Genomic DNA, 16,890 nt, shown 5'->3' with positions numbered 1-16,890 from the left:
GGCCCTATCCTATCCAATTTTCCAGCACTGGTGCAGCCGCAATGCAGCCCTGAGCTAAGGGAACAAATGTTCCCCTACCTTGAGGAGGCCTCTGTGACTGCACCCCCAACACAGGAAGTAGTGCATACCCCTTTGGTACAGCAGCACCAGCAGTGGAAAATTGGATAGGATTGGGCCCTTACAGCCCAATCCTAGCCACACTTTCCTGGAAGTAAGCCCCACTGACTCTAATGGGACTTACTTCTGAGTAGACATGCATAGATTGGACTGTTAATTTTTATGTCACTTCTTAGCTTTTCAGTAGAAGTAATTCACAACATGGTTTATGTAGCTGAATAAATAAACAAATGGTTCTCTGTCCCCAAAGGTGTCACAATCTAAGAAAAAATGCAAGAGAAACACTAGCAACAGCCACTGGAAAAGATGCAACACTGCAGGGAGGAGGGATAGTTGCACCCTCCCTGCCTAATATAAAAGGACATCACTTTGAAAGGTGCCCCAAGAAGGAACTTCATAGTGAGACTTTGACTGCACAGCTGAAGTCCCTCCAATTCACTTTTCTTGGTGCATCACTGACTACATATCAGTTCACAAATCCTGTATATATATCTAAGTTTCCTGATTTTGACTTTTAATTCTGTGGCTATAGATTCAAAAGAAAAATTGCTTTGCTTTGTACTTTGCATTCAACCATGTGAGTGCAATTGCATATACAATTTTAGTGACACTTATTAAGCCTCCTATATAATAAACACCCACTAGCAATCAAGTAAGAATCAAACCCAAAATTCAATCCATTTAAGCAAAATCAAGTTATTAATGCAAATTAACTTTTTCTGACAGCCCACAATGCAGAGACTCTTCTGAAGTTAAAAAAAAAAAAAACAACAACTGAAGGGTAGCTGTAAGGGAGAGAGGTTGTGAATTTTCTCAGCACTGGAGAGGGTACTTGGTTGCTTAACTTTTTCATCGTGTGCAATTCCTCCCACCTCCATCAAAACTGTTCTCCACAACCTACATTTTTTCTCTCCAAAGGTCAGTTATAAAAAGAAATAATCAAGAAAGTACTCACAGATCTCCCACAGAATGTTTATTTGGTTCTAAGTTAGCATACTGAAAGAGCAAACTTAATGAATTTCTGTGGAGGTCAGCAAGTGTGTGTATGTGGAATTGGGAGGCCAACCTAATCCCAACATGTTTTTATTGCAAAGAAGTAAGTACTTAAGAACATAAGAACAGCCCCACTGGATCAGGCCATAGGCCCATCTAGTCCAGCTTCCTGTATCTCACAGCAGCCCACCAAATGCCCCAGGGAGCACACCAGATAACAAGAGACCTCATCCTGGTGCCCTCCCTTGCATCTGGCATTCTGACAAAACCCATTTCTAAAATCAGGAGGTTGCGCATACACATCATGGCTTGTACCCCATAATGGATTTTTCCTCCAGAAACTTGTCCAATCCCCTTTTAAAGGCATCTAGGCTAGACGCCATCACCACATCCTGTGGCAAGGAGTTCCACAGACCGACCACACGCTGAGTAAAGAAATATTTTCTTTTGTCTGTCCTAACCCGCCCAACACTCAATTTGAGTGGATGTCCCCTGGTTCTGGTATTATGTGAGAGTGTAAAGAGCATCTCCCTATCCACTCTGTCCGTCCCCTGCATAATTTTGTATGTCTCAATCATGTCCCCCCTCAGGCGTCTCTTTTTCTTTTTCTTTTCAAAGTACTTCTTTGAGTACTTCTTCAGTGAGTACCCTATAAGTATAAATAGAAACATTTTTTCTTGAAATAAGACAGCTGTATTAATCAGATACACAAGTTGGGTTCAGATACATCAATCAGATACACAAGTTGGCAAAATAATTTGTTTCAGTATTAGCTGTTTGGAAGATGCAATTTGGTTTTCACTTCTCAGCAGGTTACATACTTGTTCTCTTCCTTTGGCAAGCACTATTTTTGGCAATTTCAACATCAAGGTGATTTTCTCTGTAAAGAGAACAGAAAATAAAATGAGATGTTAGATTACTTGTCCCTTTACAAGACAGAACTAATTTTTTAAGAACAGTGGTGTTCCGGGGGGGGGGGGGGGACAGTGCTAAGTTTTGTAGGGTGCCTCAATGCACTGTGTAAGCTGCAAAGGGAGGGGCAACTTACATGATGTGTTGAGGCACCCTGCAAAACTTAGCATGGTGCCCTCCTTCTAGGAATGCCACTGTTCAAGAATACCACACTAGTAACTCTTCTCTGTCTGTGAATGTCAGGGCTGAATGTCAACTACCTACATTTATTGAAGTAAAGATACATCTGATCATAGATATGTTATTGGTGTGATATAAGGTTTACATCTTGTATTACAACAAAGCTTACCCAAATAAATCCAAGGAAATAAAACAGATGGAACATTTTAAGCATACCAGAGATAGTGTGAAAGCACCTTCATTTGTATGCTATTGCTATAGCAGAGATGAGTTCTCTAAGCTCACTCAGCTTAGAGAATCACACTGATATTTTGCATCACATGTTCACCTCTGTAACTAATAACTTATTACTAATAAGATTAGACATGTACTTTTGGTGCATACAGTTATCAACAACACCAACAACTGTATTTAAATACCACTTTTCCACAAAAAAGTTCACAAAGTGGATACCAAATATTGGATGTAGGTACACCTTCAATCCAATCCTATTCCCCTCCTCTGTCGATGGATCTAGGTTATAGGTCAGAAAGAGCTGTAGGGTCAGTTCCCATCCGCCCTTTTGTCATTACTGCCTTTTAACATTCTTATTCACACAGAAATATTGTGTGCATGCACATTCCTTGTCAAGAGGATGTGAGGTCTAAGTGCTATTTTTCTGCATACCTGGGAAGTCCTCAGTATGCAGAAACCTGCTTCCTTTTCTATGGATGGTGCCATTTTACTGCCCTACTAGTTCCCATAAGGCCACCAAGTATGTTATTACATAGCATAATTTTCTAAGAGGTCAAGTTAAACTGAGCAACTGTGTTCATTGTTTTTAAATGTTTTCCCTTATAGTATGTGATTTGGCTGGTTTGTGAGAGTTATATGGAACTCTGAAACACTTTTCTGCAGAGAACTTATTTGCTCTGTGCTACACTATAGTCTGTACACTGTGTCTGGATTGATGCATGACTGGTGGGTAAATTCTACTGCCTTGATGCTGAAAACTGAGATGGCCATTTGACCCCTTTAAATTTATTCCATAACTTTTTGAAACACCTGTGGCTTCTCATACAATTCTCTGAAACAACTGGAGTTGGCTAATCTTGGGGAGAAGACACTGAAATAAAGGGGTTAGCACAGTAATTCTCACACATTTAGCATTGGGACCCACTTTTTAGAATGAGAATCTGTCAGGAGCCACCGGAAGTGATGTCATGACCGGAATTGACATAATCAAGCAGGAACATTTTTCACACTCCTAGGCTGCAGTCCTACCCACACTTATCAGGAGTAAGTTCCATTTATTATCATTGTTAAAAGAATATACATAACTTGTTAAAAGTACAGGTCTGTAACATTTCCCCAAATGCAGTCACATACCATGAAAGCATCAAGTCTAATATATTAAAAATAAAATCTTGAAATGAATGGGGACCTACCTGAAATTAGCTCACGACCCACCTAGTGGGTCCCGACCCACAGTTTGAGAAACACTGGGTTAGCCTGTTTGGCCAGGCATGAAAGTTCTAATTGGTTAGCCCAATCCTAGACATTTTTTGAGCACTGATACATTCATGCCAATGGGGTGCACACTGCATCCGGTTGTGAGGGGGAAGTGACGGAGGCATCCTCAAGGTAAGAGAATGTTTATTTCCTTTCCTTGAGGCTGCATCAATGCTGGAAAGTTGATTAGGACTGGGCTGCAAGAATTTCTAAAACAAAAATTAAGTGAAAGACCTCACTGACTATTTGTAGGGGTGTGCTTTTTTTGTTAAAAACATAAACCACCACATTTTGGTGTTTAAGATGTTTTCCAGAAATTAAAATAGATTACTTTTTCAGTCAGAAATAATACTTTGGCAGAATACTGTGGCTGACACTATATCACCTACCTAGTACATTTATAAAACAATTACAATTTATAATTATAATTTAATAAAGTGCACCTTTGAATAAAATATACAACACCAAAAGTTGCTATTTTAATCAAGAAATTTTGGAAAAAATTTCACCCCCCCAAAAACACACCCCTAACTATTCGTAAAGCCAATGCTATCTTAGACAGAAGATGAAATCAATTTGATTGAAGGTACCTGTTTGATTCACAAAGTGTACACTCATTTGCATACGTGTTTCCATCAGTCCCACAAACTGGATTAAAGTTTCTTGGGCATCCAGGCAAGGGATACTGGTTGCAATTGGGCTGGGAAAGAAACAGGTTTACTGGCATCCACACAAACACTATTTTAGAAATAATTTAGATTAATGTTTCTTCAAAGACTACAGTGAAAAAGAAAACACAAAGTTCCAACTACAGCTACAAATCCTATACACATTTACCTGGGAGAAAGCCCCACTGAAATAAATGGGATTTCTTCTGAGCAGACAAGTATAGGCTTGTGCTGTAAGTTTCACAAATATACATAAATGCTACGCACCAATTCAGCACCTTGTCTAAGGATGGGATCTACCTCAATTTCAGTTCACAGCCAACTACTTAAGGTGACCACTACCAAAGGTAATTGCCTGCTTGATGCTCATTTGTGCCCAAGCCACCTCCCTCTTGATTCCCACATCTTGAGCCAACTGTTCACAGTTCCAGTTTTACTGTCTCTCCTAACAAGCACTGTTACTTGCTTCCAGCATCCTCTCTCTACAGAACTACGTAGTTCCTTTTGCTGCTTACCCTCCCTGTTCCCCTGGAATACATGGAATATGTACAAATAAAGCACATTGTTATATTTCTGAGATTACACAAATGTATGTTTCAATTTGGGATTAAATAGAAGATAAAGCAAATATCCAGTTAAGCATAAATCAGTGAGAGACACTGATTATTGTGAAAGACAAGATTATTGTGAAAGACAAGATTATTGTGAAAAGTATTAATGATTCCTTGTGAAATGACTAACAATGACTTTAATGACTAAAGAGCAACCATTTATGTCAAGCAGACTGCTAAGAAGAGCAAATGAACGCCTTTTAATAAAATCCAAATCACAAAAGAATAAGCCCTTTATGAAGCCACCTTTTCTGGTACTCACAGAGGCTTTTATTTGATTTGCTGTACTCTGGAAACCTTTAACAAATCATTGTGCACCACCACCCTAGCTCTCTTTTTTTATCTCAGTTCTCCAATATACAATTCTGTTAGAATGTTACATCAGTATTCTTGTATATTACACTAATTAAACTTGTATGCCTGCAGAAAGTGAAGGTGCCAATCTCAGCCTGCCAAATTATATTTAATTTCAGTCAAGTTTCCTACACTTGACCTGAGATTTCTGCCCAAATTAGAATCCACTGTAAGGGCAAGGAAGCTCTAGACCAGGGGTGCCCAAACCCCAGCCCTGGGGCCACTTGCGGCCCTTGAGGACTCCCAATGCGGCCCTCAGGGAGACCCCAGTCTCCAATGAGCCTCTGGCCCTCTGGAAACTTGCTGGAGCACGCACTGGCCGGACGCAACTGCTCTCAGCATGAGGGTAACTGTTTGACCTCTCATGTTAACTGTGGGATGAGGGCTCCCTCCACTGCTTGCTGTTTCATGTCTGTGATGCAGTAGCAGCAGCAAAGAAAAGGCCAGCCTTGCTTTGTGCAAGGCCTTTTATAAGCCTTGAGCTATTGCAAGACCTTAAGTCATTCATATAAGTTCAACCTCTAGTATATTAATTTATATAAACTTATGTAAATTTATTCAAATTTTAAATGTAAATTATTTTTTTCCCCTGCCCCAGACACAGTGTCAGGGAGATGATGTGGCCCTCTTGACAAAAACTTTGGACACCCCTGCTCTAGACATATAGCTGGCATTGTTACAGACATATTTTGACAAGATGGAGCCAGTGGGAACAAATTGGCTCAGGGCCCAATCCTATTCAACTTTTCAGCACTGGTGCAGCCGCAACACAGTCTCAAGGTAAGGCAGTAGTATTCAAACTGGGGCGTTGTGACGCCCCAGGCTGTGGGTCCTGGCCTCTGCCCCCGTAAGGGGCGGAGGCAGCCAGGAGACAGGGGGAAGGCAGCGGCGTGATCCACAGGATAGCACCGCTCAGGGGGGCTGCAGGGGCTTAGGTGCACTTGCCCAAGCCTCCTGCAGCCTCCCGGGGGTTCGAGGAGCCCTGCACAACCTTTGGCAGGACTCCCCAAGTCAGGAAAAGTGAAAGCGGAGCGATCGTGCCCTGCTCCACAAAACCGGAAGTGGAGCACGATCGCTCCACTTTCCCTTCTGACGGGGCTGCAGGGACTGGGGTGCACCCTCCAGTCCCTGCAGCAGCCGTCCCTGTGTGCGGGGAGCCCTGCGCAAGCGCCTGCAGGGCTCCCAGGTCAGGGAAAGGGAGAGTGGGGCGATCACGCTCCACTTCTGCTTTTGCGGAGGCAGAGCAGATCGGTCCACTGGCTCCATCTTTTCAAAACAAATGTTTCCATACCTTGAGGAGGCTTCTGTGACTGCCCCACCACCAGAGGATGCAGCATACACCCCATTGGCATGGCTGCACCAGCACTGGAAAAATGGATAGGACTGGGCCTTCAGTTAGCCCTGATAGCCATCTTCTTAGGTACCATACAGCAGGTACTTTTATTTGGTATTTTTTCCATGACAGCTGTCACCTGGCAGAATACCTCTCAGAATACCTCTGAGCATTAGCAGATTGCCTTTAATTTCACACTGAGTAAGTAGCTGGCTTTCCCACATATTTACAGTTAGAATTTCCATACAAATTTGAGCTTGTCACAACTTTTGTTGATTGTTAAATTTGGGAAATTTTTCTGTATTCGTAGAAATTGTTTTAATTTTTAGTTGTTTTAAAAATTCTTCTACAATTTCTACAATTAGTAGAAATTATTATGGAATTATTCTCATTTGTGCTGTTATAAGTATAATCTCAAAAGAAACAAAATCCCAATGGATAGAGAAGATTTGTATGTTTTTCAGATTGCTAGTGACTCACTTCAGACACTATGTTTTCTATTAAATATGATGCAACCTACATTCCCTTCCATCTGTATCTCTTTGGTATCACACTGCAAGAATAAGAAAACTTTCCTCCATATTTAAAATCACTGATATCCAAGTGTAGATAGATACACACTGATCATAATAAACCTCTTTATCTTGGGCAAGATGGGCTAGTATTCACTATTACATATTCAAGCATGGCAAGAGATTCTGTTAAAGCTCCTCCTCCTCTTGTTTTATGAATTTAGCATGGGCAAGTGGGAAACCATGGATGGGAATTATTTAAAAGACCCTTATTTAGGTCTTCCACCTCCAGGGTGACCAGATCCAATGGAGAACAGAGTGCCTATACCTTTAACCATTATATAGCAGAGGGAATTTTGGTAAGTGTAGCTTTTTAGACCCTTCTATATTGAGTTGCACCTGCCAAAATTCCCTCTGCTATACAACAGTTAAAGGTATAGGCACTTCGTCCTTCACTGGATCTGATCACCCTGTCCACCTCCCACCTTCAGCAGTAGCCTGGTCTTCTTAGAAAATATCACCAGGAGTAAAAAAAAAAAAATTACCTGAAAGAGCAAACTATGTTAATAGTTGTGTTAATAGTTATAAAACAAGAGGAAGGTTCAACATAACTTTGCTCAAGCAGGCTTTAGGCCTCACTAGTCAGAAACCTACAACGAAAAATTTGAAATCAGCATACTGAAGACAACTTTTGAAACAGCCAAACTGGCAGAATGGATGTCAAAACTTTCAAAATTTGAAATCAGCATACTGAAGACAACTTTTGAAACAGCCAAACTGGCAGAATGGATGTCAAAACCTTAGGGTGAGAAAGAAATGGAAAAACTGCAAAAATATTGGATAAAGTAGTTAGTGGCCATGAGTGAAAAGTCAGCTTTGAAACTCCGAGAGAACTCTCAGCCAAAGTGAAAAGATAATGATGAACAGAAAGACCGAAAACATTAGAGCAGGGCTTTTCAAACTGGGCGTCGTGATGCCCCAGCCTGTGGGCCCTGGCCTCTGCCCTCTTAAGGGGCGGGGGCAGCCTGGAGGCAGGGAGGAGGCCGCAGGGCGATCCCCAGGATTGCGCCACTCAGGGGGCTGCAGGAGGCTTGGGTAAGTGCTACCTTCCACCCACCCCCACTGCCTCCCCCCCACAAGAGCTTACAGTGGCTCAAACTCTCCTGGAGAGTTTGAAAACCACTGCATTAGAGAATAAAACAGACCATCTATTCAAATGAAAGGCAATAGTTGTTTGGGGTCTTCTCCACTGCATGCTAGCTCTTCCACCTGGACTGGCACCAGATGGGAATCAAGTTCACGATCAGATCTGGCCCAACACCCAAAATCTGTGGTGTTTAGTAAATTCAAGGAGGGAACAGGAATGCAGTTCAATTGCTAAATTATAACTATTTTAATATTACAGCCACCTCTGCTTAACTAAGGGCACAATCCTAACCCACATTCCAGCACTGATATAAGGGCAATGCAGCTCCAACGTAAAGGAACAAACATTCCCTTACTTTGAGGAGGCCACTGTGAGTGCCACCCAACTCCAGGAAGCAACAAAAAAAAGCTTTGAAATGTATCTTGACTTGGTGAACAATTTACACATACCTGAACATATACAAAAGGAAGATATGTTGGGGCTCTTCCATTAAGGATTTCTTTTCTCACAAAAGTGTAGACGAAGTAGAATTGGCCAAGCCTTTTTAGATCACTGTGGTTTTAGACAGACGGTTGATTTAATATGGTCTGGCATTAATATATATGGATTGTTCATTTTTACTGTAATAATTCTTGTATTACTTATATTTTAAAAAATTTTGTTCTACCCTTGGCTGAAGAACAAGATTTAAAAAACCTGTCCCGACTAGGAAGAACAAAATTGCACTCTACTTGATACTTTCCACACACCCAACTTCTAAACTCACCTTGGTATTGCTTTCTACACAATGGAAGATCAGCAGGAATCCTGAGGGGGAAAAAAAGTCACAAGTTAACACAACAACACAGCTATTCCTTCTCATATACTGGGTTTCCATAGCTACACATTCATTTTTCCCCTCCTCTCTACATCGCTCCTGCAGAATTGCCAACTGACCAGGAAAAACTACTTTGAAGTGTTCATGTGCCTATGAGTACACACACACTTGTCAATAATAACAGAAAACAAGGTTGCAGCTTACACAGCAAAAGGAACTGCAAGATGGATCCAAAGGGATCTTTAAAGAAAAAAGCATATGGGGAACAACAGCTGTTGGAAGAGACTCCATACTTGTCATGAGTGTGACGATGCTCCTCGCCTGATTATGTCTGCAGGTCAAGGAGTCCTTCATGCAGGGTGACCAGATACACTGGAGGACATTGTGCCTCTACCTTTAACCACTGTATAGAAGAGGGAGTGTTGGCAGGTGCAGCTTTTTAAACCCTTCCATGTTGAGCTGCACCTGCCAAAATTCCCTCCTCTACACAATGGTTACAGGTAGAGGCACTGTGTCCTCCAGTGCATCTGGTCACCCTGTACCTGGTCCAAGCACAAGAGCGAGGACTCCCTGAGAAGTTGGCAACCTGCCTCTGGTTACCATAGCAACGCATTCGACCATCCTCCCCCCTCCTTCGTCATACAGCTGATGGGGGTGGTCGGTACCTGCCACCATCCACGTCACCAGGCTGGCCCGCCTCATCCTGAGGCGAAGAGGGGCAAGAGGTGGATTGCCTTCTGAGCGCTTTAGCTTGGGCAGTTATACTCCTTGTGCGCGGGGGGGGGACCAGCACGGAAGCCCCGCCCACTCGCCCCCTCCCGCAACGCCCGCTGAGCCCACGTGCCCGCTGAGTGATGGGTGCGCGAGCCGGAGGGCAGGGGCTGCGCCACTGGGGTGGGGGAGGGGCGTGCCGTGGCTTTGGCGCCTGTGAGGGCGACCCTGTTCAGCCCGCCATTTCCCCTCACAGCCTCTCAGACCGGGCACGCCTGAAGAGGCGACACAAACTGTGGCTGGTGCAAAAATAAAAACGTTTTCTTTAATAAATTGTGTAGAAACACACACACACAGAGCTCCTCCCAGTGGGGAGGCTCTGCCTCACCTGCTCCCCATCCACCACAAGTCCCTGCTAGCCTGTCATGAAGCTGGCAGGGATTTGTGGTTGTGGGTGGGGGAGCAGGTGAGGCAGTGACTCCCCACTGGGCTCCTTCGCCGCCGTGTGCTTGGGTGCCTCACACGGCGGCAGCGCTTTTCGAAGGACTCCAGTGGGGAGGCACTGCCTCACCTGCTCCTCCCACCCACCACAAGTCCCTGCTAGCCTGTCATGAAGCTGGCAGGGATTTGTGGTTGTGGGTGGGGGAGCAGGTGAGGCAGTGACTCCCCACTGGGCTCCTTCAAAAAGTGCCGCCGCCGTGTGCTTGGGTGCCTCACACGGCGGCAGCACTTTTTGAAGGACTCCAGTGGGGAGGCACTGCCTCACCTGCTCCTCCCACCCACCACTAGTCCCTGCAGGCTAGTAGGGCATCCAAGAAAAATGTATGACACTACTAAATACAAGCTAAACACACTCCTATAGTGATTTCATGTTAATTTCAACACTATTACATATAATTTATTAGTTACAGGAAGGCTGTGCACTGCCTGCAGGGGCCCACTCACAGGGAAAAGGAGGTTTAAGTTTTTCCAGGACATGAGGTTAGAAAAGTGGACATGTCCTGGAAAAAGAGGACATCCGGTCACCCTGTATAAGGGGCATCCCTACAGTTTCTCCCAGGGTTTGCATAACTATGCCAAGAACAATGAGATTTTTCAGAGTGTTCTTGAACCAGCGTGTGATGCGATGATCTGAATGGAAGACATGCAACAGAATTCCTGTCAAGGGCACAGGGTGATACAACTACAGGGTGGTACACAGGGTGGTACAACTACAGGACTGTGTAGCTGTACATGATATGAGAGCTTTGCCACAATAACCTTTGCAATTCTGGAAGGGATTCTAAAGTAGTGTGCACCTTTTTGGCCACCATGTGGCTTTTTGGAATTTTGGACCAGCAGTCCTGATGTTTTCCTCATACAGTTGGGCTGAAAGTCACTGGCATGCCCATTCAGCCAATCCCAGGTTCAACCAGGACTCCCAAAAATACAGTGTGAGATGTTCAAGAGAGGAATGTGCCATGGCATCTTCTTCTACCTCAGAGAATTCTTCCTCAGACCTTGAGAGCAGTGGCCTTAGATCAGGGGTGTCCAAACCCCTTTAGCCCTGAGTGGCCCTGAGGCCACTTGCCGCTGTCAAGGACTCCCAATGCAGCCCTCAGGGAGCCCCAAATCTCCAATGAGCCTCTGGCCCTCTGGAGACTTGCTGGAGCCCATGCTGGTCTGATGCAACTGCTCTCAGCATGGTGGCTAACTGACCTCTAGCATGAGCTGTGGGATGAGGGCTCCCTCCACTGCTTGTTGTTTCACATCTGTGATGCAGCAGCAGCAGCAAAGGAAAGGCTGGCCTTGCTTTGTGCAAGGCCTTTTATAGGCCTTGAGCTACTGCAAAACCGTCATTCATTCATTCATTCATTCATATAAATTCCATCTCTAATATATTCATTTATGTAAATTTATTCAAATTTGAAATGTAAATCAATTCTTTTTTTCCTGGCCCCCCCAACACCATGTCAGAGAGATGATGTGGCTCCCTTGCCAAAAAGTTGGGACACCCCTGCCTTAGATAGATAGTCAGTGACACATTTTTAGCCAGATACATTGAGTCCAGCCACTGACTTGCTCCCATGTGAGTCAACACAGGCAAAGCGCTAAATGAAACTGCATTGATGAACACTATAGCAAGGGAAAGATCAGCCTGGTCCCCCAGGGCTGCTGAGAGCTGGCATTGGGCCCAAGGCAAGATGCCCAATTGCCCCCTTCCTAAATTTTGTAATAAATTTGTTTTGTACTGTATCATTCAGGGCTGCCAAACATAAGGCCCAGATGTGGTTCACAGAAGCCCATTATTGAGCCCACTGGCTCTCCCAGCACCACCATCAGCTGCTCTCAGTTACTCAGCTGTGCTGAGGAGTCACTGCTGAAAGTGCAACCAGCAAGATAATTGACCTCTCCTGTGTCTTGAAAATATGATCAAGATGTGTGTATTTTCTCTTCTGTCATTTACAGAAGAGTTCCTAGGTGAGAAAAAAGTACTATTGAGTTCCTAGGTGAGAAAAAAGTACTTATTTCTGATCATGACCTGCTTAATGACACTACTGCTGGCCCTCCGAATGCATCATGAATGCTATTTGTCCCACTGTATGAAATGGGTTTGACACCCCTGGTATAGTTTTACCATGGCCCAGGCCCTCTGGAAGCCTGGGCCCTGAAGATTCCCCCCCCCCTGCCCCCTTCTCCTCAGGGCTGCTAGCCCCCCTCCCCAGCAGCCAGAGAATGGAGTAGCTGTAAGACGTTCATTTCCCTCTCCCTGCCTGAAGAAGAATTCTGCTCCAACTACCAGTTGTCACGAAACTTGGGCCCAAATCCTAATCAACTTTCCAGCACTGGCATAGCGGTGCCAATGGGATGTTTTCCTCATCCTGCAGTTGGCCTCCTCAAGACAAGGGAATGTTTGTTCCCTTACCTCAGAGCTGCATAGTCCTTATGTCGGTGCTGGAAAGTGGTTTAGGATTGTGCCCTTGGTGACACTTTTGCAGTGAGCTTCATTTCTGGCACAGGTTGGTCTGCCTGCCCTCATTGTGAAGGATCTTGCACAGGTACAGAATGTATCTTTTGCATGTAGAGCTATGCTGTGTGGGGTCATTGTAAGCAAAAGAAACATGACTGAAACACAAGATACAAGCAACTTGTTGGTGGCTTGAGAACCAAGCAACGTGTAGCTAGCTAGTCTATGAGAACCAGATAAGCTTCAGCTGAGCCCAGCAATTCCCACACCAAGCAGAAGGCCAGAAAACCGGTTGCTACTGGATAGGAAGTGGGCCTGAAGAATTTAGAAAATGCAGCCAAAAAGAGGAGGGTGCAGATAAGAATGAATGAGTGGGAATGTAACTGTGTAATGAGTTCAGCCTCCAAGGGGGTAGAGACTTGCTTGTATGACTTTGTATGAATATTGAAGCCCTGCCCTAGAAGAGGCAGAAACTTGCCTGCTTGCTTGGCCATTGTGCAGTTTTGATTGTCTCTATTCTGCAGAATAAATTTGGAAGCTTTCCAGACTTCAAACCTGTTGCTTATTGATTTTGCCACACCAGGATGAACCACAAGCCCCGAGAGCAGTGGTTCTCAAACTGGTGGGTCGCAACCCACTAGCTCATGTAAGGATGCCCCATTCCCTTTAATGGGCGGGGGCAGGGAGAAAGCAGCAAAGCAATCCTCAGGATCGTGCCCCTGTGGGGGGAGGGTGGACTATTTTTTTAACTACCCATACGTGCTCCCAGGGTCCAGGGGGTGTGGGGAGCCCTGTGAAGCGCTTGCAGGGCTCCCCGCGGCTTTTGAACAGTGAAAGTTTCAAGCATGATTAAACTGGAAGTGGAATTTCCCGTTTTGTTGCGTTTGCAACTTTCACTGTTTAGAAGCCACGGGGAGCCCTGCAAGCACTCTGCAGAGCTCCCCACACCCCCTGGACCCTGGGAGCAGTATAGGTAGTTAAAAAATAGCCCCCCTCCCCCCCAGGGGCACAATCCTGGGGATCGCTTTGCTGCCCCTGCCCCCGCAAAGACTTACCCCGGGAGTAAATCTCCCAGAAAGTTTGAGAACCACTGCCCTTGAGGCTTTAGCAATTTGGCTAACAATTGCAGGCCCCCTACTCTGCATGCACTGGATGTGCAATTTGCTAATGTGTAATAACATTACACATTAGCAATGTTCAATGGTTCAAAGTGTTTCACGTATAGGGCCAAATCCTATTTAGTTTTCCAATGCCAATGCAGCCACAATGCAGCCCAGAGGCAAGGGAACAAACACCTTGAGGAGGTATTTGTGACTGCTCCCTCACTGCAGGATGCAGTGAACACCCAGTTGGCACGGCTGCATCAGTGCTGGAAAGTTGGATAGGACTGGTCCCACATTCTCTTAGTAGTTCTTAAAACAGCCCAGTAAGGTAGGTCAACATTATCTCCATATTACAGATCAGGAAATGATAGAGGGTCCCGGTGGTTTCCACCAGTCCCACTCTAATGAGGGACAGGAAAGAAAGCATGACTACTACTGCTTTAGAACTATCTAGATCAGGGGTGTCAAACGTAAGACCCGGGGGCCGGATGCGGCCCCTAGAAGCTTTTTATCTGGCCCTCAGGCTATCAGCTGCTGAGGTGTCACGGCTGAAATGGCAGCCCACATGAAAATTGGGCTTTCCCAAATCTTGAAATATGATCAAGGTTTGTGTATTTTCTCTTCTGTCATTTTCAGTTAATGAGTTTCTGTATGAGAACAGGGTCTGATTTCTGGCCATTAGCTGCTTAATGATGTCACTTTCTGCTTAATGACATCACTTCCGGCCCTCAGCAGGAGCCCTGAATGCTAACTTCGGCCCTCTGTATGAAACGAGTTTGATACCCCTGACCTAGATGCTTCTACTCTGGGATATCCTATTACAGACCTCCCATGCCTCATCTAATTTGGCCTTAATTCTGTCTTCTAAAGAGTCTGGAAAGAGTGATGAAATGGAACAGAGTGCTCATTGAATATAAATTATTATTAAAAGGGCATGCAAGAATTGGTTGATTCTGGTATACACTTACTGGTACATGAACTTCATGTTGAAAAAGAACTCAGAATTCCCACGGGTCTGAGAAAATCAGTTAAAAGGCAGTGTCCATGCAAGTTCTGGTTCTTTTTTAAACACATTGTCTGCAGGAGAAAAGGTGGAAATGCCAATCCTGGTAGCCTGATCTATTCACACTATAGTTTTAGAGCACTAACTTGAAAGTTAGCTTGTACTGAGATTCAGGTCTTATCTTGTGTGTTAAAGTGGTCCAGGATGTTAATTGTCCACCTTCCAATAAGCCATTCATCCCTGAGCCCAACAAAGGCTCTTTGTGGAAAAACCATCAGGGAATGCCTTGCAGATGTTTTAATGCTTTGTATCTTTAATCCTTTGGTTGTAGCAGCAGTGTCTGCTTTATCCTGAATAAAGGCTTGTTTGTTTCTGTTTAACAGGAGAAATAGAAATAATTTCCATAAAAAATGGGGTGGTGAATAGTTGAACATGACTCCGGTAGAATGAACATGAGAAATAATGCAATGTATTTTTCACATATTGACTCAATTCAGTTAAAGTCAAGGAACAAAAACTCTGAGGCACAATTCAGCAAAAGGTCAGTATCTTGTCCTATTGATTCCAATGGGAGAATTAAACTTAAAGCTACAATTATATGTACACTTGGGAGTAAGGCCCATTGAACACAGTGGGACTTAAAGAGCGTGATACCATAGTCTTTCGAGACTGAAGGTTGCCAACAATGATATATAGCTGCCCATTTATTTTGCGGTGAGCCCAGTTGAAGCTGGGAGAGTGACCGGGCAGGTGGCTGGTGAGGCAGGCAGGCACAGAATGCACGTGAGGCACCCCAATATTCTGCTGTTTCTTCCAGTCCATTGCCTGAGGCCAGCCTTTGATTAAAGCACTTACATGGGAGGGACAGCCCTCCCTACCACAGTAGGCTACAGTATAACCTACTGTTATTTCCCACAGGTGAGATTCCTTTGCCCCAGAGTAAACCCTGGCATCCTTATGGGTCCACTTGGACCTGTGTCAGCACTATGGCAGTTGGATTGGGTCAGGGAATGGGGAAAGGGAGCTTAGGTTTTGGCAGGCACTGCTGCCAGTGGCACTTACTTCTAAGTAAACATACATTGGTTTACTCTCTACAGATTGCAACCCTATTATTCTTTGCATTTTCCATTTGTGTTGGTACTTGTGTTGTAAGTTTTCTTTAACAGGGCAGTTAGCAGGAAGAGTTCAACACCCACTCTGCCACAGTCAGGATCACTGTCACAATCTACTTCACTCCCATCCAGTGAAGCTGCTTTTAAAAGAAAAACAGATAAAGTGATATCAAATCAGGGGTTTCCAATATTCCATCTCCTTTGATGGTGGAGGGTCACCTCTCAGGGAAATGTACTTGCTTTGCACACAGGAGGTCCCAGCTTCAATCCCTGCCTTCTCCAGCGAGAACAGATCAAACATATCCATCTGAAACCTCTGCTGTCAGGCTATGTAAGAGACAATATAAATGGACCAATGGTCTGATTCAGTATGTAAGGCAGCTTCTAGTGACCACAACACTTTTCGTTTTAGGGGAGATCTACCTACTATTTGTGCCCCAAACCCTAACTTTTTCTGAACATTATGTAATTGTCAACTATGTCCACCCATAGTAATCAGGTAGATGGGAAAGAAAAGTAAGAAAACTATCTCAGTGCATCGCCCCACCCCAAAGATTGCAGAGCTTGTCTATAGAGACAAAGGGAGAGAAAGAGATCCTCCATGTGGATCTGGGGATGCTGGGGGCTCTGCATCTCGAATCATGGGGAGGTTCTCTCCACTGTAAAGTGTTTTATTTGTGAAACAGACACTGTAAGTATAATGGGAAGGGGGTGACAATGGGAATGTACCAGGGAGGAACTTGCTGGCACATTGTCTTCCCACCTGTAATGGTGAGTGCTGGTGTATGCTGACCTTAGTTACAGTTTCTCTGAACAGGCTCCCTACATTTGTGCGATTTGTAAGGGAGAATCCTCAGACTTTCTGCTCTTTCCTCCAAG

The 16,890-nt window shown here is 44.5% G+C and overlaps 1 protein-coding gene across 1 annotated transcript; it reads right to left on the bottom strand.

Annotated features, from left to right (window-relative positions):
- Positions 1 to 1,562: 1,562 nt before the first annotated feature.
- On the bottom strand, positions 1,563 to 9,902 carry SPINK2 (serine peptidase inhibitor Kazal type 2). Its single transcript, XM_066618058.1, has 4 exons — positions 9,801 to 9,902; positions 9,085 to 9,125; positions 4,284 to 4,393; positions 1,563 to 1,990 (listed from the first exon to the last, which is right to left on the bottom strand). The coding sequence occupies exons 1-4, from the start codon at positions 9,835 to 9,837 to the stop codon at positions 1,924 to 1,926; spliced, it is 255 nt and encodes an 84-aa protein (XP_066474155.1). The 5' UTR covers positions 9,838 to 9,902; the 3' UTR covers positions 1,563 to 1,923.
- Between the last annotated feature and the right edge of the window lie 6,988 nt (positions 9,903 to 16,890).

Source organism: Tiliqua scincoides, chromosome 2 (assembly GCF_035046505.1).
Source record: "Tiliqua scincoides isolate rTilSci1 chromosome 2, rTilSci1.hap2, whole genome shotgun sequence".
Classification (NCBI taxonomy): domain Eukaryota; kingdom Metazoa; phylum Chordata; class Lepidosauria; order Squamata; family Scincidae; genus Tiliqua; species Tiliqua scincoides.
The sequence above is the reverse complement of the archived record's forward strand: the minus strand, read 5'-3'. Positions and strand labels throughout refer to the sequence as shown.